This window comes from Kryptolebias marmoratus, linkage group LG1 (genome assembly GCF_001649575.2).
Source record: "Kryptolebias marmoratus isolate JLee-2015 linkage group LG1, ASM164957v2, whole genome shotgun sequence".
Taxonomy (NCBI): Eukaryota; Metazoa; Chordata; class Actinopteri; order Cyprinodontiformes; family Rivulidae; genus Kryptolebias; species Kryptolebias marmoratus.
The window spans coordinates 21,935,156-21,961,146 of record NC_051430.1 but is presented as its reverse complement, the minus strand read 5'-3'; the positions used below and the strand labels follow the sequence as shown (position 1 = coordinate 21,961,146).

Below are 25,991 nucleotides of genomic sequence, written 5' to 3'. Positions count from 1 at the left end.
CTAATTGTTGAAAAGCTGCACTTCTTCCATTTCGCCGGAGGGTGTCGCTGTGTACAAAGTTAGTGCAGACCGACCTGTTGATGAGCGCACTTCCACGAGCCTTTTTCTGAGAAATAATCCAGACAGTTGCCCATAGGCTATATATTTTTTGTTCACTTATGTGCCAGCCTATTGGAATAAATTTCACATGAGAAACAAAACGTAAGGTCATAAAAGTTTTAAAAAGCTGTCACTTTAAAGATTTAATATGGAGTTAATTTTTTTTTTTTTGCTCACTTTTATTTAAACTGATATGATGACTTCACACAGTTTGGACCTGGTATTGTCTCTCTGTGAGGACAGCACAGACACAGCCAGTGTCCGGTTCCGACACAATCCCCCCCTCTCCCATCAGTCAGATGTCTATTTTTGGCCGCAGGCTCAGCTGATTGTAGCACAAACTCCGTCCCTCACTGATTTTTTTCTCTCTCTCCCCCCTTCCCCTCCTGGAGTCAGTTCATTCTTATTAGGGAGAAGAGGGAGTTGTCTGAGCGCAGAGGAGTGTTTGACCGAGGCTCGGCCAGGCGCCTCTGAGGGATGCTGCTCTTCTGGGTGAAACCCAGCTCTCGTTAAGGTGCGTCTTCCTTGTTGCCCTGAGGGAGCGTGTTGTGTCGACAGCGTCCTCCCTGCCGCCGACAGCGACGCGCAGGATGGAGACGAGCCCCATCCCGGTGGTGACGGCCCAAACCGCCCCCTTCGAGGACCAGCGGCCCGGCACCAACGGGCTGCGGAGGAAGACGGCCGTGTTCGAGGGGAAGAAGAACTACTTGCAGAACTACATCCAGAGCGTCCTGTCCTCCATCGACCTGCGCGACCGCCAGGGCTGCACCATGGTGGTGGGCAGCGACGGCCGCTACTTCAGCCGGACTGCCATCGAGGTGATCGTTCAGATGGCGGCTGCCAACGGGGTGAGAGATCCAGGAGACGGTCACACATCTGTCACACATCTGTCACACAGCTGTAGAACTCTGCCGGGGCTTCGCTGGAGTTCACAAAGAGCTTTATTTCCTTGTCAAACTCCACACTCTCAGGGGGGACGAAGTTACAGCCACTTTGGACAAACCTTGTAAATGACATTAGGCACAATCTCGCGAGATCTCGAGTTCAGAACATGCGTCTTGAATGACTCTCAGCTGTTGCCACACCAGATTTGGGGCCATTTCTGTGTTGATTAATATCGATCAGCTGCGGTGACGATGTAAACCCAGTAAATACTTTCTGAAAGCTCCATTAAAATCTGTCCTGTGGCTCATGGGATATTTTACTAACAGGCATACAGGGTTGACGCCACCAAAGTTTATTATACAATGTCTAGTGTTCTGTGTATTTTTTAGGAGAAGGCTCAGGCACTACCACACCAAATTTGAGCTCAATATCTGTAGAACTGGCTGAGTTACAGCCATTTTTTTGATTCCTAAGTTCAGCTGGCTGTGGTGGCCATCTTGAGAGGTGGTGACTCCCAAAGTTAATCACTTGTAGATATACATCCAATGATTACTTTCTGAAAGTTTCATTGAAATCCACTCAGTGGTTTTATTTTGCTAACAGACGGACATAGTCGATGTCAATAATTAATGGCAAAATTTAAAACCAGATCTTGCTTGAACAGTTCACACTCTGAGTAAATGTTGTGAATGACTCTCGGCTCCTAATACACCGAATCTGAGCTCAGTAACTATAACCCAGGCTGAGCTTGAGACATTTCTTTCTTTGCTGAGCTTATTTAACTGTGGCAGCCATCTTGAACTTTATTTTCTCCCGATGTTAATCAGTTGTAGACATTCATTCAGTTATTACTTTCTGGGAGTTTCATTAGATAGTTGAGATATTTGCTAATGCCAAAGACAAACCAACACAAAAAACATTCCCACTTTTAATCCTTTGGAGGAGGTGGGCAATATACATATATATATATTAGATGACAATATTGCATTCAGCCTACATGTAGGTTAAATTCAAAATTATTGTAGCTGAAAATGACAAGAGTTGATATCAACCTTTTCAGTTTTACGTTTCATGTTTGCAGTTCCCTGTTCCTAACAGCAGCAGAGGTCTGAACTCAAAATGTCAGCTGCAGATTCATGAAACATGCAGGAAAGCAGAGGAAACTCCCCACCTCTCTTTCAAAAATGCTTTGTTGGGAGACCTTGGTGATTGGTTTGGATTATTTCCAAAGGAAAAAAAAAAAAAACGAAGGGAACATACAGTAATCTGTTTTTTGAGATTTCATTTTTTTTTTCCTGCTGGCTCCAGCCAAATGTCTCTTGGTGTCAGCCTTATCAGCGATTCCATCCATCCTGCTCCCTTTTCCTGCCTACGTTTCACCACCACCACACCCCCGCAGCGCTGTTACACCTCGGAGTCGAGCCGTACACACTGGGGATCCCCTGTCTGTGTGTGTGTGTGTGTGTGGCAAAGAATCAAAAGGAAAGTGGCGACACCACCTCGCACAACCCACCCCTATGCTCCGCTTTCTGATTGATACTGTTACTGAATAAACACTGTTATTTCCCAGTTTCCTAAACCCCACACACAGGGAAGAGCCTGATTTTAGGAGGAGAAATTCCTGTCTGATGAGGACACTTTTATTCCGAGCTGATATGCAGGGGAATTATGGAATGCTGGTATTAACACCTATAAGAGACATATAAATAGAGAGGATAATGCTTCTATTTAGGCACCCACTGGGAGCAGATCATTTTCTTTTTAAAGCAGACAGTAAATGAGTCACTTAAAGTTTTTTTTTTAAAGTGACAGTTGAGCTCTTGTCCTTAACCTGATCAGATCAGTGAAAGAAAAGTGGATGTTTCTTTAAATAATATCAGCAGAAGGACAGATGAAGCTTCTGCTCATTATTATGTCTGGGCTGTGCAGATCGGTCGCCTGGTAATCGGCCACAACGGCCTGTTGTCCACCCCTGCCGTGTCCTGCATCATCAGGAAGATCAAGGCGATCGGTGGGATCATCCTCACGGCAAGCCACAACCCCGGAGGCCCCGGCGGAGACTTTGGAATCAAGTTCAACGTGGCAAACGGAGGCGAGGGCGAAAGCTTGTTTTTCTCATTGTGGTTCCTGCTACCTCCTAATTAATTGGGTTTTCATGACGTTTCGGAATTTCTTCCTTTGTCTTGAAGGTCCGTCTCCGGATACAGTGATGGAGAGGATCTCCCAGGTGAGCCGGACCCTGGAGGAGTACGCCATCTGTCCTGATCTGCGCATTGACCTCTCTAGGCCCGGGAGACAAGAGTTTGATCTTGAGAACAAATTCAAACCTTTCAGAGGTACAAATATATGTATTTTGGACCAAAAGATTAGTTTATAGGATATAATTTGCTCATACCAAAGAATATTCTATTTTTTAAAAAAGCAACCTTCAGTTCAGCACATTTTTCTTATAGTCTTTATTTCTTTTTGTTTTCTTTTGGCCTGTATTTAACTCAAATAAAAGCTGTTTAGACCTAAAATCTATTTTATGCGACATCAGCTTACAGCAGGAATAACTGCAGCACACAAACATAAGATTACACCCCAGATGAAACCAGAGAATTAAAACCTTCAACATAGCAAAGTTTAAATCTATTTGACAATATACTCATTACAGTCATCCTCAGCAGCAGCTCCTCAGTATCCTGCTGTACTGTTTTTGGAGGGTATAGACTTTTAGATACAGTAAGAGAAAAAAAAAAGAACAAGAATACAAAATCTGAAAATCAGCGTTAAAAGACTACATCTTAAAGTAAATTAGGTCCCTGATAAGGTGTTGATGCATCTGAGTATATCACAGTATCATCAACATAAAAGTGTAATTCAGTGCTAGATATGTCTCAGTCAAGATTATTGATAGAGAAACTAAATAAAAGTGGCCCCAAAATGGATCCCTGAGGAACACCGCACTAAAGTAGCTAGAAGACTGAATCACTATTGAGAAGGACAATGATGTAATACACAAATGCTTGGAGAGAATCCTGTTCTCATCCACTCCTGACAGTTTCCTCTGTGTTTCAGTGGAGATTGTTGACTCGGTCGACGTATATCTGCAACTGCTCCGAAACATCTTCGACTTCTCCGCCATTAAAAGCCTCCTCACGGGACCCGATCAGCTGAAGATACACATAGATGCTATGAACGGAGGTGAGCTCACCCGCTACTTTGGTAACCTCTGCTCTGTTGTCGCTGTAACTTGAGACCATTTAGTAAACACCTCCCCCCCCTCCTCCCTCTCCTCCCCCTCTCCTCCGGTTGTGTAAGTGATGGGCCCGTATGTACGCAGGATCCTGTGCGACGAGCTGGGGGCTCCCGCCAACTCCGCAGTCAGCTGCGTCCCTCTGGAGGACTTTGGCGGCCGACCTCCTGAGCCCAGCCTGACCTACGCCACCTCGCTGGTAGAAACCATGAAAGGAGGCGAGTTCGGCTTTGGAGCCGCGTTTGATGCAGACGGGGTAAGGCGGGCGCTATCAAAAATGATATCCATCCGTATGCATGTAAGATACTCAGACATTTTTGGGGGCCGATTTGTGCATCTTTGCACAAAGTTAAGCTTGATTTTTATTTTTAAGCAGAGAAAAACACACACACACCACTTGAAAGCAGCACAGCTCTGAGTAAAGATGTTATTCTCCTGTATATTATCTGATTTGTAAGAACACATTTACTGGTGTGATTTGATGTTTTGTTTGAAAGAGTATCCTCCTTTTCTGTGCATGAGCCACCTGTTGGACTTCAGTTGCTTGTGTGTTTCAGGCAAATTTAGGATCTTTTAACATTTTTGTACCTAAAGACATCACACACATCTGTGTTCTGGAAACATTTCAAAGAATCATTTAAGCCTACATCTCAACTAAGTTACTGAGGCTCCTTTTATAGCATGTCTTAAACAAAAAAATAAATAAAAATGTTTAAACCCAGGAATATTACAAGCTCATAACTCACTCGGTTCTGACATTTTTTAAATTTATTTCTTTTTAGGGAAAACTCCTCCATAGCTTACAGCAAGCTTGAAGAAGAGAAAATAAATCTATTTATTGTTAATTCATAACTGTTTGCATGTTGATAAAAGGAAGTAAAAATGACGGCGTGTTCATGAGAATCCAACAAGCCGCTCACTTTTTCCACAATGTCCTCCAGTAGACATTCCTACTGTGTACACACACACACACACACACAAAACGAGTTTGCAAGTATTGTGTTTTTATATTCCAGAGATTTACACGACACCTGCTCTGTTCTCCCTCCAAGATCCAGATTTTTAATCATGATTATCTGCTGTAATAATCAATGTTTTACCGTTTTTTTTTCTCCCCAAATGCCTTCTCAAAAAAGCAGCCGCTGGAGCTTATTTGTAGCTGATGTTGGTCTGTGTTTCAAGCCCCAGAATTAAAACAGTGCATTCACTGCTTGGATATTTTCAGCTGTGAAATCGTCCACATTTAGTGAGTTAGTGAGTATTTATGGCAGCTGGATGGGATGTGCGGGAGTGACTCAAAATAAACTACAGTAGGTGCATGTCTCCTGTTGCAGACGGTCTCTGTGTGACTGCGACAGAACGTGTTTAACACTGATTCATTATGAGATCAAGTCTTTTACAAAGAATCTTCAGATATATATGTCTTTATATACATATTAAATGACTCTGCACCTTTTGCCAGAAGCCAGGAGCTCATAAACTAAATGAAGAATGTGTTGCAGGTTCTGTTTAACTTTCTGTACCCATCTGAGTACAAGCTGCTCCTAAAAGTCCTGAATTATTGGCAGTTTCACTTCCTCCCCATCGCCTTCTCTACAACACACTTCACCAAACACAGCAGCTTGGATTTTGCCTGTGCAGAAACATTTCAGGACCATGCTGACATGCTGTCCCTGATGTACCTGTACCTGTTCTCCAGCACAGCCTGATCAAACAGAAACATTAGTTTCTGATTAACACCAAACCACTTCAACGTGCAGAAGAAATACAGTCTTTGCTGTAAATGAGAACACACAGTAAATCTTTATGTTCAGTACAACTATTCAAAATAGAGATACTGCATTTTCTGTCAAATGTGTGAAAGCTGAGTGCTGAAGCAACAAGTAGCTAAAAGCTACAATTAACAAAACTGTAGACAAAAGCTGAAATTTGCAATATTGCAGCTAAAAGCTAAAATTAGCAAACTGCTTATAATGGCTATATTTAGCAAAACAATTGCTAAAAGCTGAAATTAACAAAGCAGTAGCTACAAACTAAACAACAAAACCATAGCTTAAAGCTAAAATTGGCAAAACCGCTGTTTACAGCTATAATTAGCAATATAGTAGCTAAAGGCTAAAAGGAGTATAAGAAGATAAAAATGAAGCAAATAGGCTTAAGTAGATTTGACAGAACAATGTCTCTGAAGGGTTGCAATGTATTCAATGAGGGAATTTCTTGGTAAAAACCCGTTAAAACATAGAAAAGGTATAAAAGTTACAAACACTGAAAGACATAGCACATGGTTCCAGATTAAGCTGAACATTTTGATACACAGTATGAATGGTTAAAATAGCACATAGTGTGTGGAAATAAGTTGGCTGCGAATTTGTACAGAAGAAGCTATAAAAAAAGGAAAACAACCATGTGAATGCTGAATCAGCATTACACCTCCGCTGTGCTTTGTGTGTCTCTGTCAGGACCGTTACATGATCCTTGGAGAAAATGGCTTCTTTGTGAACCCGTCAGACTCAGTGGCCATCATCGCTGCTAACCTCACCACCATCCCTTACTTCAGGCAGCATGGCGTCAGAGGCTTCGCTAGGAGCATGGCCACCAGCGCCGCCCTTGACAGGTACGTCTTACACACACACACACACACACACACACACACACACACACACACACACACACAGAACGCAGTCAGCTCATATCATACCATCATGAGCTCCTCACTCACGTCCGTTGAGCTTGTCTCTCTCTACCTATAAATATTGTGTCTTATGTAGGACAAGAGCCAGGCAGAAAGTGTCGAGTGAAAGGATGTGATCACAGCTAAAGTCATTCCCATTAACATTTCTGCAGGAGAGATCCCAGAGCAGCACCCAGCTAAGGCTTCAACAGAATGCTGCTCGAGGGATTCAACTCTTTATTTATAGTGCGAGAACCACAAGAGATACATTACATACAGTTCAATCCAAATATATTATCCTATTGAAATATTAATATTAGAATAAGCGTATCATTTCATAAACGTGCATTTTGGTGTTTATATGCATTTAAATCATCTTTTTAATCAACCAAAATCAATGAATAACTAAACAATTTTCTTGTAAAAATATTTATTTTTCCACATTTTCTCTTTTGCATTTACCGTATATCTTAGGATACATTTAACTTCCTGAAAACTGTAATTTGTTGGTCTTTTGAAAAACGTAAAGATCCAGATCAAATGTCAAGTCGATCAGAACACGTGTTATGCTGCGTTGCATTGAAAAGAATAAGCAGGATACAATGAAGCGATTTTACTGTTGTGGTAGTGTAGAGCTGTGTGGCTCCTTTAAGAGTGCGCACAGAGAGAGGGAGTACACTGTGCGGGCGAGGGAGGGAGCGCCCTGTTTCCATATGCTTGGTGTGAGGATTGAAGAACATGACTGAGACGGAGGAAAATTAGGTGTAAAATTTTGAATTTCTAGCGCTGAACGTCTGTGGTAACGGCAATAAATGCTCCAACTCTCAGAGGGGCTGTGGTAGCTCGGCGGTCTTGTTATCCAGAGGTTGCAGGTTTAAGCCCAGGTTGCATCAGGAAGGGCATCCGGCATAAAACAACGGCCAAAACATTCGTGCGACTTCGCTCTCTGTGGCGATCCTTGCTGAAGAGAGCAGCCAAAAGCAAAACAACATCTTTTGTGCCAAGGTTTTGGCAGCTCATTGAAGGCAGATGGTGCCATTTTTCACACCCGGCTGCTCTGTATTTTATCTGTCTCAGGGAATCTGTAAGTTTTACCTCAGTCTTTTTGATGCTGCATCTTGTTGCCTTTAAGTTCAGCTTGTTTAATATGTTTACTCTTGTGTGAAAACAAAGTCGTTTTATTTTGTTGAGGCATGAAAAGTCATTAAGTTAATCCAATTTGGGCTCAAAATTCCCATTAAATTACAGTGCGCATTAAGTTTCACTGTTAGAGATGCCTAGGTTCAAAAGCAAACAATTGTAGACAAATGGCACCATTTTGTTTGTTTGTAGGTTTTAAGCAAATTTAATAAAAAGGATTTTCACCGAGGGTGTCATGATGGGTGGAGACGGAGGCGAACCCAGAACGCAGACTCATGTTAAAAAGAAACTAATTTATTAAACTAAAGAATGAACAAAACAAAAGCTGACATGGCAGCAAAACAAAAAGATAAACTGAGCAAAGCACCTAGTAGCAGAACCAGGAAGTAACGGCAAAAACAACAAGCAACCAAACGACAAACATTAGACAATGGACCAGCGGGGTGTGGAAGGCAATGACCGGGTTTTAAAGACTGAGGATAATTAGGTAAATGGAGACAGGTGACATGATTACAAAGTGGGGACAGGTGTAGGTGTGGCAGGGAGATAAAAAGAGAGAGACTGAGGAGAAGCAAATGAAACATGAAACAAGAGACAAGACAGAAACCAAGCAAACTAAATTAAACAAAAACCATAACACAGAAAAAACCCAAATCACCACAGTGGGTGGCATGGTGGCGTAGTGGTTAGAGCTGCTGCCTCCCAGCGAGAAGGTTGCAGGATGGCCTCCTGGCCTGGTTTGTGGGCGGTTGTTTGTCTCTATGTGGCCCTGTCATGGACTTGTCCAGGGTGTCCCCCTCCTCTTGGACAGTGACTGTCGGAGATAGGCACCAGCTCCCTGTGACCTGGTAAAGAAAATGGATAAATGGGTGGATTTTTGTTGATCTGGACCTTTGACTTTATCTAGAAATCAGATTGGAGCCCTGATCTGTGGTATCAACTCTTATAAGTACAATAATTAGCGCTGTTGGTACAGAGCATGCTCACTTTGCTCAGTTCCCAGATACTCAGCCACCTCTTAGACCCTCGATGTAACGCCGGTGTTCATGTCTCTGACAAACTCCAGGAAGTGTTGAAACACTTAGTGGTGTTGTGTTTGACGCTGGAATCTGCCCAAGTGTGAGCCGTTTTAGGAGAGTGTGTTTAAGAGTTTCTACTGGGCACCCCTCCCGGCTTTGAGTTTATAGATTGTCAAGCACGATGTGTTATAAAAGCCATGATGGATGCAGGGGCTCGTGTCTGGAGCTGTGTGTGTTCGGAGGGAATGAGGAGAGGGTATACAGTTGTGCTCAGATCAGCGGATAAGATCAGCTGGACGGGAGGCTGGGGTTTCTAACCTGTTAAATGAGTCCTTTTTGGATGGTGTCTGCGTTGTTTCTGTGCATGAGCGCCCGGGTCCTCTCTGTGCACGGACTGTGCAGGAGCTGGTGCAGCGACGGGAAACATCTGCCTCTTTTTTCACAGCTCCAAAAATGGGAGAATGGAGGGAAAAGGGTCTGAGCAGCCGGTGTGTCTGTGACATTAATGAGGAATGAAACTAACCGAATAAAACAGCAATTTTCTTTTTGTGCTAATACGTGTTAGAAATAATAGAAAAGAATAGTTTTATTTATATAACCAAATCTGCCTAAGGTAGCGTTTAAGTCGACTTTGGGACCCATAAGATATTTTTCCTCATGGTATTGCATGATGGATAAGTTTCTAAATATATAATGTGACAAATCACACCTTGTTGTATATATTCATGTTAATGGAGTATCAGAGTTTTGGACATTTACATGGTCTTTAGGAAATAATACCAAACAGATCATTCAAGGCCAGTTTGGTGGGACTGTGTTTGTGTTTCCACAAATAACTTTGGGTCAAAAATGAGAATACTCACACAAAGCTATCAAGAAATATTGTGAAATGCTGTCACTGAGTGCAGTATTACACAACAATATTTTTATTGGACATTTAATCCTGAATGCTGCCAAGTTAAACCATACAAGCATACTTCTACCCTAAAAGATGCTTTATGATGATAAACATGTTCTCAGCTTTGAAAACTTCTAAAAACGTACTGCTTTGAGCTAATGTCAGAAAGGTCTCACAAAATATATATTTTTTTAAACAACTATGCCCATGTTTCAGCTTTAAACTCTCTACTTTTAACTCTTGTCAATGTTGCCAATTTGGCACGTCCTTCAAATATTGGTGTTTAGTTTCTGTTTCTGCCACACATGTTTCAGATCAAGCTCAAAGTAAGCTGAAGTATGCTGCACCTTCTGACTATTTAAGTCCAAACTGAGCTGTCTTCACAGAGGGAGGTGATGAGCAGAGGTGCTGGACGCTATGTTTGGTAAAACGTTGAGCCGAAAGCAGAAATCTGCAATGCTTCACACTTCAGATGTAGATAAACCTCATTTACTGACGCACAAGAGAGATAAAAAGGCCAAAAGGATGAGAAAATAATAATCAGTAATGTAAGTAAGTGAGGTCTTTCTGAATACAGAAGACATTAAATGTGCGCCGAGATAAGGAGGATTGGAAAGTGGAAAGACAAGATTAGACTGTGCAACAGCTTCCTTATAATGCTAACAAAAAACCCTTAGTTCTGGTTCTTATACTGTGTGAGCCAAAGGGAGAAGCTTCCATTTAGGATTCTCACACTGGTTTACCCTCTACATTTTTGTATTCCTGCTTGTAAACTGAGGACTGTGGCTTATTTTGGCTGTCGAACGTGCCGTTTGAAACGACGAGCGTTCATCAGCGACCCTGTTTGTTTTCGTTTAAGGAATGCCAGGCTTTCCGTTCCAGTGCTTGCATTCCCAGAGGGGGATAACGCTGGTTTACTCATATTTGGTCATTTATCCCGTCAACTTGTAAACAACTGCGCAGGACGCTTTAGAGGTTTATTTATGTACGCGATAATTAGGCGGCTGTGTGGACCACCATTTAAAAACCCCGAAAAACGTCACGCAGTCAGATATATCACACGGTGGACTCCCAGAGATTGACACGTCCACATGTTTGTTGTTGTGGCTGAAACATCTGTTTTGTTGGTTTGGATACTTTGACAAATAAATCTTAACCAAAGCAATGTGTTTACATTTTGTTATGATCATCTGAGTGGTTGTGGATAATAGTCTGAATGTGTGTGTGGGGGGAAAGAACATGGTGCATTCATTTTTGTTGCAAACAAAGCATCTACTGTATCGAAGCTAGCTAGGTAGCTAGTTAGCTAAATGTGCGACATGGCTAGCTACTCTATGTAGCTAGCTATTTTGCTAACATTTGGCTAGTTAGCTAGCCAGCAGAAGAATAGATAGACAGCTCGAGCCAAACAACAAAATCTTTCCATTGTTTTCTATTTTATTGCTGTTTTGCCTATTACTGTTTGTTTGCACTAAATCTTTTACCAAACGTAATTTGGCTCCAGCATTGTGTTTCACGTCTGTTTTGAGTAACAAAATGTGGCTCTTTAAACGCTCCGATATGGTATTTTTTTTTCTCACTGTTTCTGTCCGCTTGTCGTTTGGGTTCATGCAGGTAGTGTACAATGTTTATCTGAAGTTTTTTTTTTTTTTTTTTAAACGAGAGAACAGCTGCCGCCTGTTGCTGCAAAGTATGCTGTCAGGGCGATGAGAGCGGACCAAAACACTTGCGGGCCATAAAGCAAAAAGTTGTTGAACTGCTTCGAAGAACTGGGAGGGAAATACATAAATTATGTCACAGAAATTCTTTTGTATCCAGAAGTTACTTTCCTGTATATTTAAACTGAAAACATTTCTTCTCTCTCTCTTTTTTTTTCTTCTGCTTCTCCTCACACATATTTGGCACATCATCCACCCCTTGTGACCCCAATAAACACATCCACTCACATACATACTCCCTCTTACTTACTCATGTCCAAGGCGAACATCAACCAGAAGGTTGACTCACTTTGTTCCTGCAGCATTTTGCCTTATTAAGTTCTTGGATGAGCTCTTGGCAGATTATGGCTGTCATGCAACATTTGGTTTGCTTTATTTCAAAGCTCGGAGACTTTGTGTGCAGGATTATCTTTCTGTTAGAAGTGGGAAAAGTCTGATGTTGGATGAAGGAAACGTCTTTGTGAGCAAAAGTAAAAACCTTGTCTCTTTCCCTTCTTTGCCTGTGGTGTTTGCAGGGTAGCCAAAGCCATGAAGATGGCGTTGTATGAGACTCCCACAGGTTGGAGGTACTTTGGGAACCTGATGGACTCTGGGCGTTGTTCCCTCTGCGGGGAGGAGAGCTTTGGAACAGGTATGATTCAAACATGAAACACATGTGGCTGCTGAAATGTCGTGTATATCCCTGAACTGACTTTGAACACATGTGTGGGTGTGTGACTAAGAAATCCCTTCCCCTGTGCGGCAACTGTTTTCGAGGTGCCTAAAGAAGCAGGATTGCACTAACCAGCTGCTCCTGCTAGGCAATTATTTTATTTCTAGTTTAGTTTTTCTAAAAAAAAAAAACCATTTGTCTCGTTTAAATGGTTTTATCCGTCATTCCTATTTCCCTTTTAAAAAGATTCATTCTAATCTTGTAATTCAGGAAAACCCCTGTTATAATGTCAATAAGGCACGGCACAACAGCAGGTTTTATCCATGCAATCGTGTGCCCAAATCGCACCAGTTTGCTTCTTTTCAGGCCTGGAGTTGTAAACAGTGCATCCTGGCTGCCTTTTTAGCTCTAGTCAGAGCAGCCTAATAGATGATAGGGCTTTGACCCTGACTGCATATGTAAATAATCCCCATTCTTCTGCTATAAAAGGAGACAGGGGCTCCCTGAATCACTGCAACATGCTGTTCTCCTTGGAAGTGTTTGTAACAAATGCAAATGCAGGCCTGCACATGCGGTGGATGGTTCCAAAAACAAATAATGTGCAAATCATGAGACTTACGCATGGCCCACTGAGCCACATTTTTTTGTCCTGACCCCAAAAAAAGCGGTCGTTGTTGTCTTTAGTTCTTAGACTTTTTCTGCTTGTTTTATCTTTTCGAGGAAAGACAGCAGCACGGCGGAGGGGGTGGGGGGGAGAGAAAAACATGAAGAGAAACGTGGTTGGCAGTGTGAGAGAAGAGGAAAGAAAGACAGTAGTGTGTAGGGTGGGAGAGTCCAAATATAAGAGAAGTATTGACGAGGACGTGAGAAGGAGAATGAGCAGAGACTCTGAGAGCCCAGAGGACTGTGGGAGCTCGCTTGTTGTCTCTCCTTGTAAGGCAAAAAGCTCGGAGGGAGCCCTACAGAGTAAATCATCAGAGCTGTGCACCACTCCTGCTCTTTACCAACACACACAGCATGAACTGTGTTAATTTAGTCACTTTTGCAAGACCTTTCTGTTCAGATTTAGCTTTTTTTTTCCAGGTCATTGATTTGAAACCCAAGTTTTATTGTCTAATACTTTTGGTAAAATATTTCTAAATATAAACAACTGTAAGCTGTTAAAAAAAAAAAAAAAAAAAAAAAACTGGCGTAGCAACAGTATTACCATTAGGAAGTCCCTGCTAATTTAAAGACGACTTACTAACATTTTTTACATGTCGCAGCAGCAGGCGATGGAGGGGCAGAGTGGAGCTGGTCCCGTTTTAATGAGAGCAGCTGGGCTCTGATGACACTGGTCTTGGATCTGTTTTATTAGGTGATCCTCTCTGACACAGAGCGACAGACAAAAGGCTAGACCGACAGCCAGGCGGGGATCGGATAGTGACAACTGTCGGTTTCCTAACAACTGTATGCTGGCAGAGCGGGCCACACGGCTCAGCAGGACTTCTCGTCAATGTTCGATGAGGAAAACACACGTTTGAACTGTTTACACTGTAAAATACATCAAGGCACTGTTGCGTTTTATTAAACTAAATATGAGGAAGCCACTTAGTATGATACCTACTATCAGCTCTGTCCATTTTCCACTTTAGGCCTCTGCATGGAAACATTGCTGACACATTCCTAACCTTAAGAGATACCTTTACTGTGCAGCTGTCTCTGTGAACAGACTTATAGCTCCCCCGTGAAATGAGATTGTTTGCGCTGCAACGTTTTCCTTTTTTTCTTGTCGATCCTTTAAAACACACTGAGCTCAACTAAACAGTCATTTAAAGTGACTTTTGAGTTTCTAATCGATACTTCATACAAAATCCAGCTTTGCTGAAAGACTTTAAACAGTTAACCTGGTTCTGTTAGATAAAGCAAACCCTCTACCTCCATCTTTAGAGCTCAGCACCAACTTTACTTGGATGTTTTGTTTGTGTTGAACTTTTTCCACCTTTTTGCAGATGCATGCGTGCACACTGACAAAAATACAAAATTAGTCGCACCAGTTGGACAAGAAATCAAGATTTTTATTGCACTGATAGCTAGTTTATTAATGCATGTGACAGAAGTGTTTGACCTTCTGAGCTTTGGTTGGTTTTCGGAAAAGAAAAGATCTGCATTGGGAAGAAGACATCACAAGGGACAGATCAGTACTTTCACTTTCACCTACTACCGAGGTTGATTTAGGCACTGTAAATCGCTTGTTTGGGTTTAGGAGCACTTTAAATCTGCTCAGATTCACCTTGAATCAGTGATTTTACTAACAGGAGACAGATGTGGGCCGCATGCAGGGCAATCAGCACGAGCAGCGTGCGTTTACGAAGCTGCGCTGGTTTAAGTCAGCCTAATAGGCTCCGACGTTGCCCAAGTAAAATAACCACAACCATGTTCGAAAAGACGTTCCCTTGACGGTAGCATGTGTCTAAAATGTCCAATAAATGCCTTTGATCAGTGGTGCCTTCACGCACATGCAGGCCACACATACTGTTTGCACTTATGAACACCGTACATTAGCAAACCTTGTCTTTTGTACTTGTTGCACAAATAAGCTATGGGATCATTTCTCCAAAACGTGAGCTGAAATGTGGACATGGCTGTCTTTCTGTCCGTTTGACATGTTCGCAGCAGTCTTTTGGGGCGTGGCTTCTTCCCTTTATGGAGTCTAAAACTGTTGCTGGTTATGATTCTGGATGTAGTGGCAGATTGTTTTGAGTAACTTTTTTTTTTTTTTCCAAAGTACTCCCAAGCCCAAATGGTCATATGGATCATGGTAACATGACCTTTTCTTGTAGTGTCATGTGTCGTTTCCTGCCCAAGATGTTAGTTGTCCCAATTTTTGCTCAACAACAAGCTGAGGGACTGCAAATAAAGCTACATCAAAGTTATAGAAAACCTAGTGTGTCCCACAACGTTCGAAAGTTTCTTTGGAGCTGAGAATGTTTGAATCTTTCAGGTTCAGACCACACCCGAGAGAAGGACGGCTTGTGGTCAGTGCTGGCGTGGTTGTCCATCATGGCGGCCAGGAAGCAGGGCGTGGAGCAGATCGTCAGAGAGCACTGGGCCAGATTTGGTCGCAACTACTTCTGCAGGTAACAAACCGAAACCAGTCGGATGTTTCTGTGGATGGAACCGTCTCTGTCTCAGTTTTCATCAAAGCCTTTTTTATGTCGAGTTCATTTATTTGCCTTTAAACACTGTAAGCCTCGAAGGCCTTCACCTTCATCCTGCTCATTCCCAGTCCTCCTCACCCATTGTCCCTGCTCCTCCCTGTCCCCTGCGACAGTAACTGCAGTCAGCGTTTCCCACTGATAGCTGCTGCACTTTTTATGTCCCCTCTGAGAACTTTTATCAAGTTCTACACATTTCCCACAGGACACAAATAAAAAGGACGAACGTGGTCAGAGAAGGACCAGGCATACTCCAAATCTGTAAAACATCTGTCATCATCTGGAAATGAAAACATACCCATCTATATACGGATACTTTATGATAGTTCGAGTCCTCTTAATGTTATACTCTTAAACTGTCTTGAGAGATATGATGAGGTCTCTAGAAAATTCAAGTGCCGAATTAAAAATAAAGATGTAAAGTAGAGAAAAAGTAAAAACAGAAAGTTACGAAAAATGTATTTAGTTTATCCAAGACAAGATTTTGCCTTCACTGCTTTCTGTTGTTATGTGTGTGTGTGTGTGTGTGTGTGTGTGTGTGTGTGTGTGTGTGTGTGTGTGTGTCAGATTTGACTACGAAGCCCTGGACCCACGTGCAGCCTTCTACCTGATGAGGGACCTGGAGGGCGTGATCTCAGACAAAGCCTTCACCAGTCAGAAGTTTGCTGTGGGCGACCACATCTACAGCGTAGAGAAGGCCGAGAACTTTGAGTACATCGACCCGGTGGACGGAACAGTGGCTCGGAACCAGGTCCGTACGGGGAAGTTGTAAATGTAAAGGAAAACTATGTGTTTCAAATCTCTAAAATAGAATTTACCAGAAAGGTGTAGCTAACAAACGACCTGGCTTAACGTGTAGCTGCTAATTCATACCATCCTTGTTACATTTTGGCCTCTTTAGCTGAACTTAAAACTTAAATTCTCTCTTTCTAAATTCATTAAAAAATTATGTGAGAAATATATGATGCTAAACAGGTGTTAGATTATTGTTTGCAATATATATCTTCTGGCTAACATATTGTATATACTACTGTTGGGCTAATGTTGATTCTCCAGTGAGTTTAACAAAAGGTGACCAAAAATCCTCATCTGAACATTTAGCTTTAAGTTCCTACAACAACTTTCACAATCTTCTGTCCTGTTTATATTTCCTCTCTCAGATGTTTGACTCATTCTCAGGGGCTAAATCCCTCGTGTTTTGTGAACTCTTTAGACGGTATCAAAGCACCCTTTGGCACCGATGGTGTGATGCACCAGTCGTTTTGCAGTCACGTTGGGTTTTTGATGCAAACGTTGAGTAACAGTGCAGGAGAGATGGTGGATTAAGTAATGAGACTCTTATCTTTAAGACTTCAGTTTAATTCCCTTCTGATTCCTATCAGATGTTGATGTTTTTCTCAGATTCCTTCCTGCTTAGTGTTTAGTTGAGTTAAGGCACCAAAAATGGCTATGTTTAGGCACTGCTTTATTCGGTTAAGTGTAGCTTAATGACTACAGCCTGTAGTGTTCTGAGCAGCGTTCAGAACTGGACTGGACTGTGTAAGATATAACTCTGAACCGACTACAAAGTGACCCTAAAATCTGGTTCACGTCAGGTGAAGTCTGCTGCAAGGTGTCCCACTTCTCGATTTGCTCTTTCTCTGTAAAATAAACTCCGGCCCACCTACCGAGGGGCTCCGTGTTTGGACGTGTTCATCCATCTCTCGTTTCATATCATAAACACATCCAAACACAAGCGACATACGGCACATGTCCCCAGGAACACCGATAACTAGTTTGGACAGAGTAACCTTTCTGTCACCCTCCTTTCCTCCGTCTCGTTCTGTGAAGTTTACCCAGCTGGCTCCTCTGTTCTGCCCACAAAGGTGTGGAAATTTACAGCAGCGACACTTTTTAGCCTTTGGCCCAACTAATACAAGACACTAGCAGACATGTATCCATGACTTCAGAGGACATTACTATCCTTTGCCTTCGTTTTAGGGAGACTAGCTTGAACAATGACTAGTTTGTTTGTGTTCAGTTGTACTTGCTGGTCAGGTCCTCCATCAGAGGCCCAAGCTCCACGCTGTCACGGAGGCTGCAGCAGGTCTACAGCTAGTTAGTCAGTCTCCCCAAAATGGTAAATCCGCGGCGACCCAGTCGCCATCGCTGAATGTTTTTACAGCACGCATTCCTCCCCGGACAGAATTATATCAGCTGTCGTCCCACTCGAAGCCTCCCCATTGCAAGGCGGGGACAAGCCGGCGCACAGAGACAAACATATTTAAATATAAACACACAAGACAAAGCCTCGTGTTGCTTCACAGCAGTCGCATGGCTGTCTTCTGTTGCACTGAATTCAGACAGACGTTGGATGGCTTTAGCTCTTAGGTTTGAGAAGTCTGTTTTTGGACACTTTCGTTGTATCACCTGCCTGTTTTTATTTGTCTGTAATACTTTAATCAAGCTAATCTTGGTTGCCTTTTTATAACAGTTAGGCAATTTTAGCCTTCCTTTCAGATAAGACCTGCCAACGCTACACTAGGCTCGCTTCTGTGCCAGCTGTACCAAGTGAACGAGCTCCATTAGCTGTCTTTAAGCAGGTTTTGTTTGACATTAACCCATTCGATTTTGGACTCTTCAGGCTTTGAATTTGAAAGGAAAAACTCTAAATTTACACCAAGTTTTAGGTAAACAAAGACATGGTACACATCCTCCTTGTGCAGCTGCAAAAAACAGTTCCTCCAGTTTAAGGAAAGCCTAAGTTCTGATTCCATATTTAGGTTTTTTTTTTTTGTTGGAATGCTTCAGTCAGTTTGTAAATAGGTGCACATTTAGAAATGTGCTCTAGTCTTAGCCCGTGAGCTCTGCAGCAGACGGGGTTTTTAACAAGCATTAGTCTGTCAGCCGTCTGATAACGGCCGCTCTATTGTTAGAGATGAGCTGGCAGTTTCACAGATAGAGAGACAGACAGTCAGGCGGACGTCTCTCATCACCGCCGTCTCCCTTTAAACATACTATCACTTCCTCTCAATAGGCAGAGTCAAAGGAAAGGTGAGAAATCTGAATAGTCCAGATCTTTCCTTTTAGAAACAAGCTGTTTTAAAAGGTTATCTCCTGTTGGATAAACCCTTCAATAACACCTTTAGGCTTTTAGTCTTTTAAAAAACTAGAGCCAAGTCACAAAATGGCTTTTTTTAGTCATACTTGTGTTTTTTTTCTCCTCAAAACAGTAGTCAGTTATCTCATTACAACAATCTGGCTTTTGCTGATAAAAAGTGTAGAGCTGAAGCTGGTTATGCCTCAGAATAGAACTAATTTTACTCTCGTTTAGCTTGAAATTGTGCTTTAATATCAACAAACCCAGATTTAAAAACAGCTATTAGTTACTTTAAATTGTTAAGCATTTGTTTTAAAATGATTTAGGACTAGAGGTTAATATATCCTGTTAACATACCACTTTATATTTAACATTATGAGGGACGTTTATACACTGTGTCATGGTGACGTTTTCAGCTCACCCTTTATTTAACACATGCTCATGGTGCCATCTAGTGGATATTTGCTGTTACTACATATTTTAAAAAAATGTTTTAAATCAAGTCTGATACAGATTCATATATTTGTTTGATATAAGTGTGTGTAGTGCTACAAAGATTATTTAACTGGTTTAGAAAAGGAATTTATGTCCATTTAAATTCACATACTTTAGATTTTTGTTTCTCAAAACTTCTGAAACAATAAGTAAGTAAAATACAGGTGGGTTATTTGCTTCTAGGGTTTAAAGATTGTCTTCACCGATACGTCCCGCCTTGTGTTTCGGATGAGCGGGAGCGGCGGAGGGACGGGCGCCACCATACGCATTTACGCTGAAAGCTTCGAAAGGGACCCAGAGAGACACAGCAGAGAGACTCAGGTAAAGACGAGTGTGATGGGGAGGTGATGTACACATCTTCTGTCTTCACCTTCAAATTAAACTAGTGTTTCACCACTTTATGGACAGTTTGTGCCTAACATAATGACCCGCTGCGTTCAATCAGTTTGACATTAAAAACACTTCCAAGGATTTTTTTCTGGAGTGAGACTAGTCAGCTACAATCTGACGTTCTCTTCAGCGTCTGTATGTTGTGTTCACCAAATACAGTTTCCCTCTGACATGTTACAGAGAGGAAATATAAAGAATAAAACAGAAACAGTCTTGTAAGTAGATAAGTACATTTAAGTTTGCTTTAATCACAGTTAAATTTACTGTTGAGATTTATTTTAAAAAAAAAACCTTTTTTGAGATAAGCTGAGAGATTTACTGTTTTTTTTTTTTGTTTTTTTTTGAGAGGTTTTATCATTTAATTTAAAGCTGAGTAGTAAACCTGTTGTACTGAGCTTGAAGTCCACCGACCCACATTATTTTTGTCATAGAGCTGCCGTCGTCTTTGTGTAAAACACTTGGCGCTCCGTGTTCGTTGTTTCTGCAGGTGGTGCTGGGTCCTCTCATCGCCATCGCCCTGAAGATCTCAAACATCCACGAGAGGACGGGGCGGCGCGGCCCGAATGTCATCACATGAACCAGCAGGGAGACAAACACACACACAAACACACGCACAAAATATGCATCTGCAGCTCACACCGACAAATCCGCTTCAGATTACTCTCCCTCGAGCTTAACTGCCATCTTCAGTCTTTTCTTTTTTTTTAACAAACTGAGACGTGTATTGCCGGAGTTGATTTCCTAAAACCAAGGTTAAAGTCGCGTTCACTCGTTTCTCTTCTCCACTGCTATCAAAACCGTGAATAAAATAAATGTATAAACAATGAAACACAAATGTGCAGACAGAATATTAGCGTATGTGGCTTGCTTCGATCTGTGACGGAGCTGCTTTTTAATTCACCACAAACGTGTCTAACAGCTCTGATGTTATTTTTGTTTGTCTCCTAATCATTTTGAACCAGTTCGTTCATAAATAATGATCTCATCATCATAAAGTGTCAAGGGAATGACACTTTATGGTAAAAAGATTTCAATTCTGAGCAACAGATTCCACCGTGTTGTTATTTATGAAACAAAAACAGCCAAAAATGGCAAATGAAATAAAACTCCACCCCTGCTGCTTCCGTAGGATTCAGTTAAATCAAATTCACTTGATTAACTGATGATCAGCAGCAGTTTGACAGGTGTGGTTTAACACAATGCCAAGGAGGAAAGACATCAGCAATGACCTTCAAATCAACTGTTGCTGACTGTCAATCTAAGGAGGGTTAAAGGTCATCTCCAACCAATCCGGAGTCCATTGTTCTGTCATGAACAAAGTTATTCACAAGTGAAAACATTTGAGACAGCTGCCAACTTGCTCAGGAGTGGAGGCCCCAGCAAATTCACCCCAAGGTCAGACCGTGCAACGCTCAAAGAAAGTGCAAAAAAAGCCAAGAGCTCCATCTCAGCCTCTACAGGCCTCAGTTAGCAGGTTAAAGGTTAAAGTTCAGGACAGGACAAATAGAGAAAGGGTTGCCAGGAGGAAGCAAAGAACAAACCAACCTCATGACTTCAGGAACACTGTTTTTTGGGCCGGTGAGACCAAAGTAAAGATGTTTGACCCCAATGCACAGCGCCACATTCGGTGCAGACCAGACACAGCATATAAGCCCAAAGGCCTCATACCAGCTGTCAGGCACGGTGGCGGAGGGATGATGATTTGGGCACCTTGCAGTGATTGAGTCAACTATAATCTCCACTGCAGAGCAAAGGATTCTGGAGTCAAATATGAGGCTATCTGTCCAAAATCTGAGGCTTGAGCCAAATTGGGTCGTGACACCAAACACAGAAACAAATCTACAGAAAATGACAACGATCCTGTCAAAGTCCAGACCTGGACCTGCACTGAAACAATGCTGTAAAGAAGAATGGGCCAAAATTCCTCCTCGGTGACGTGAGGGACTGATAAAGCCAGAAACGACTGCTTCAGGTTATCAGTTCTAAAAGTGGTTCAACAAGCTGCTGAATCGTCAGCTGTACTTCGTTACTCACACACTCTTTTTCGTTTTTGTTTCATAAATATTTTCTCGGTGGAATCCGTTGTGTGTTTTTGAACTCTTGATTTCAGAAAGTGATCGTTTTTATTAGCTCCTGATCTGTAAAAACCCTAGAAGTGAAAGGTTGGGACTTTTCTTTTCTCCCATGGCTGTAGGTTCAGTGTGCACAGGCTTTTTTTCTTTCTATAATCATGTTTGAAAATACTTTTTTTTTCCCTTTGATTTCTATTGTCCAAATAAACATTTTTGCGTGCAGTGCTTGTCTTCTTCGGTCAAATGGAAACAAATGAAAACGAGTCAAAGCTGAATCGTGCGTGCTGCGCTTTTAGAATTTTGGGGGGTTTTATTGAACAAGTTCTTCAGAAAGAAGACGTCTCACCTCGGACGGGGACTGGATCACGCTCGTTGTTGGGCTGAGTACAGGGCACACGTAGAGGCTGTTATGTTTGTGATAAGAAATTACGAGGTTTGACTCATAAACGCTCTGATTGCCGTCATTTACAGTGTAGATCCGCAGGGATGTGTTCCCTCAGCCAGACAGACGTTTCCCGTCAGCTTTAACGGTTATTGTCCCGTCCAGCTCCGTTTTTATGACGCCAGGCGTTATGGCTGATCTTTGTCACCTTTGAATATTTCTCTTCAAAGACATTTTACCTTTAAATAAAAAAAACATTAGACTGTGACACAGTTAAGGGCACTAAAGTAGTCAGAAATTTAATTTTAAAAAAGCACCAACAAGCATTTATTTTATTCATAATGGGCAAGTAAGCTTAAAGCAAAAGACCAGGTTGTTTTGAAGCAAGTTCTTGTGGAATAATCCTGAACAGTTAATATCTTACCTGTTGTAGATCGCTCTTTTAACAGCCTCAGTTTGGACAGAGATTGTTTTATTCTGACCAGAGAAATGGGCTAAAAACGTTTAATTCAAGCAGGGCTAAGACCAAAGTGGATGAATGCCAACCTCACAGTGCCTTCGGTTTTGCAGTACACATTTATTTGTGTAGAAATGTATGATGTTTTGTAAACAAATAGTGACGGCAGGAGCTTGTTGGGGCACTTTGGGTGCAGACTGGGCCACTTCCTGCGGGGACATCATAATATTTCTGCTGAAATAAGCACTTAATGTGAAACTGACGGTCGTGTAAAGATTTAAACAGCGCTTTTATGAACTGTTGTAAAAATTTGAGTTTCAAAGAGCTATCCACAACAGGTAAGATGATAATTGTTTGTGGCATTTTTACCAAAAAAAAAAAGAATCCAACTTTTCCCTTTAAAACTGCACCAAAAGCATTGTTGTGGTGAAATGAGCAGGAAGCTGTCTCCTCCTGTCCTGCTTTGGACCCAAATAAAACTGTCTGCAGCTCCTGAACTCCACTTAGATAAGCTCTTACTTACTGAAGAGCGATAAGGAACTAGAAAAGCTCTATGAGAAACTTCCTGAAGCTTTTTTTTTAAAAAACACTTGTGAGCAGGGGGTGATGTCCTCGTGAACGTCTGTGAGGACATGATTATAAAAGCAGCTTTAGTGCAGAATCAGCTCAACTTACGGCGTTCTTTCGCCTGCAGATGCTTCGCTTGACCACACTGTATGAATCTAATACATTATTACGCTATGTCAGCCTCCAGACCCATTTTTGAATCTATAATTTTCTCCTTCATTGGCTCGCCGTTTTCTATTTTTGCCCATAAGTTAATCGAGCCATTAATCATTTCTTTTTTGCACCAAAGCCATACGTCACATCGCAGTCAGCGTCTCTGCTGGAAGTTGTTTTTGTTGTTGCTGTTGTTTTCCCCTCCACTCAGAATAAGAGTGCCCAGTCTGTTGGATGTACTTAGAGCTCACAGTCGTTTTCATATTTTTAAATATATTTAAATATATTCAAACAAAACTCGTACTAATGTCTCAGAACTCACTTCTATTTACTTCACCTGTTCAGTCTATTTTGAAGCAAGAACAGGCTGTAAACATAAGAAATTTAGTTCTTTTCAGTTTTTATTTTTTTTTATTTTTCTTCCAAATCATATATTGTTGCCTGATCAGGTTTACTTTGAAAAACTTTGAATGATTAAAATTGTGAGGAAAAAGAAAAGGAACATACACAGAGAGTACAACATCATATGATTTTGTGATGTTTTTAATCTATAAAACTGTGACATCAAACTTTTACAGCTTTATTATTTACAACACATATGTAAACACGTGGGAATGCTTGACTTGCAGTACAAAAACAAAAAAAAAAGGTTAAATCTACTCGGTTTAGTTTAAGTGCAGTTGAGTCTTGCTCAATAAATCAAAAGATGGCGGCTCCGTTGTTCTGTAAGGACCATGAATGTCTGGTCTGACAAAAAAAACAGTCAGCTGTAGTCCATCATTCCAGCAGTGGTTTGAAAACAAAAACTGCTTCTAGTTTTTTTTATTTCAATTGTCAAGCACTCTCTTCTTGATCAGTAATCCTCCCTCTTATTCAAAGTCCCAGTCAGTCCCCTGTCCCTCCTCTCACTTTGAGGGTAAGACCCCCCTCAGCTCGCCTGCATCCGCCTGTCGCTCTGGAGTCTCTTCCACCTGACTGTACTGAGGCGGATGCTCCCAGCTCCACGTGCAGTCGGGAGCCTCCGAACTGTCCCGGCTGTACAGCGGAGGCGCCAGACCCATGAGGCCTTCGCCAGCTGAAACCCCTGAAACCCCCCCGTCAGGCCGGGGATCGGGACACACGTGGCGCCGAGACTCTTCGTATGATGGAGGATAATAGCTGGGCCTGCCGAAGAGAAGAGCTGGGTTTTATGTTTCTTACAAGAATCAGTGCAAATGAAGAGTCTTAATATCAGACGAGTTACAGAAATTCAACACAAATGGAATGATTATGTTTTCAATTTTTATTTGTTTTGACAGGAAACATTTGAAACATTTCACCTTTCGATGGTGAAGATCTGAACGTGCCGCTCGCGCCCTCTTCTCTGGTACACTTTGCTCCTCATGCTGTGGCAGAGGCTCCAGAAGAGCCCGGTGAGCATGGCCAGGAAGCCAAAGACGATCATGGCGTAAATGGGAAGGCTCATCAAATCGTGCAGGTACTCGTTCTGCAGGGACACCAGGGAGGCGCCGATGCAAGTCAACGCAAATCCCCCGCCGAGTAAAAACATGCGAACGAAGGACAGCAGCTTCTTCCTCGCATCCATGACGGCTGAAGGCACTTGTTGCTCCTGAGTTCGCTTTGCTGATGGAGCTCTGACGACCCAGGTTCCAGGCAAGACGGTTCAGAGGGCGACGGCATGAGTTAGTCCGAGCTCTGGCACCGCAGCTGCAGGTGAACGTGTCGGTCTGAAGGCTTCTCAGTCACAGGGGGGGGAAGTGGCTGCGCTGATCCTGCCTTCTCAGTTGTATATTAACACTATGCTGATCTGAGGTCACAAGAATGAGAACAATAATACCTGCGGTGGGGCCAACACCGGGCCAGACTAGATAGCAGACTAAAAGGAACAAGCTTGGAATTTCAAAACGACGAGATTGATTGTGGTTTTAGATTTCTGAAGGTATTTATAGACTGAAAATCCCTGTAATGATGTTAGACGCTTCTGAGTGTCTTCCCCTGGCTTATCTCTGCCTTCTAAAATCCTAATTTTCTTGTGAAGCACTTCATGTTTTCAGGCTTCGGCGAGTCTTTCAAACCGAACAGTCGTGACAAAAAGAAAAGAAAAGACGGAAAAAAAAAAATCTCTGGTGTGCAAAACTGATCACAGTCCATGTCCGTAATGTGTAATGAGTAGCTACCGTTAGACTTTGATTAACAAGCTGCCAGCCTCAGCAACAACACGTGAGTACACAAACAAATTCAAGATAAACGTGGAAATAGCTTCACGACTCATGAAACGAAGCAGATCACCAAGCAGTTCTTCAAAAGTTTAAGATGAATAAGTTAACGTGTCAACAAGGAGGAGATGAAACATCCCTGCTCTGGCCTGAGGTACTCCGAGTTCATCTGATCACTGCGCAGATTGTTACTTGCAGTGGAAATAGCAAACTAATTCATGCATAGGTGCATTTCTTTCTATTTGTAGCAGCGATTTTCTAACCTACATCTGAAGGTTTGCTCTGTACTAACGAGTGTTCTCCATATTTATCTATTGTCAGCCCCGCTGCCTGCAAAGCTCCAGATGAGCCTGATCGTCACTGAGTTTTTTTTTAAGTTTACTTTTGAGAATTTATTTGGACTTTTATGGGTGAATTATCCTGCTTGATCATTCTTGCCTACGTACAAGACAGCAATTCAAATACCCCTTCCGCATTAGCTCACCGATATATCCTTTTTTGTAACAGGTGTGCGTGTTTTTCTCGTTTAATCATTCTGATCAGATTCTAACAGTGTTCTGAATAATCACCATTCAGTAAAGTAGACCGCTTATAAATAACAGAACGATGTGGTTTAGGAAATGCGCTGGGCTTCGTCTCCACACTGGGACATTCATTTGTCAT

The 25,991-nt window shown here is 42.1% G+C and overlaps 2 protein-coding genes across 2 annotated transcripts; one reads left to right on the top strand and one right to left on the bottom strand.

Moving 5' to 3' along the window:
* The first annotated feature begins 471 nt into the window (after positions 1–471).
* pgm5 (phosphoglucomutase 5) lies at positions 472–21,775 on the top strand. The gene is made up of 11 exons (XM_017431273.3): positions 472–947; positions 2,914–3,076; positions 3,174–3,320; positions 4,045–4,170; positions 4,288–4,478; positions 6,682–6,836; positions 12,184–12,299; positions 15,304–15,439; positions 16,085–16,268; positions 19,275–19,412; positions 19,969–21,775. The coding sequence occupies exons 1-11, from the start codon at positions 690–692 to the stop codon at positions 20,056–20,058; spliced, it is 1,704 nt and encodes a 567-aa protein (XP_017286762.1). The 5' UTR covers positions 472–689; the 3' UTR covers positions 20,059–21,775.
* Positions 21,776–23,639: 1,864 nt separating this feature from the next.
* Positions 23,640–24,775, bottom strand: LOC108244803 (transmembrane protein 252; the record flags this gene model as incomplete). Its single annotated transcript, XM_017431290.2, has 2 exons — positions 23,640–24,276; positions 24,432–24,775. Coding segments are annotated over 2 exons (603 nt in total), but the record flags the coding sequence as incomplete, so codon positions are not given.
* Positions 24,776–25,991: the final 1,216 nt, after the last annotated feature.

Excerpts from the sequence above, each read along its gene's own strand:
- pgm5 (XM_017431273.3), top strand. The coding sequence starts at position 690 with ATGGAGACGAGCCCCATCCCGGTGGTGACGGCCCAAACCGCCCCCTTC. Across the intron at positions 3,321-4,044 it reads CAAATTCAAACCTTTCAGAG|TGGAGATTGTTGACTCGGTC; the intron begins GTACAAATATAT and ends TCTGTGTTTCAG. Across the intron at positions 19,413-19,968 it reads GACACAGCAGAGAGACTCAG|GTGGTGCTGGGTCCTCTCAT; the intron begins GTAAAGACGAGT and ends TTGTTTCTGCAG.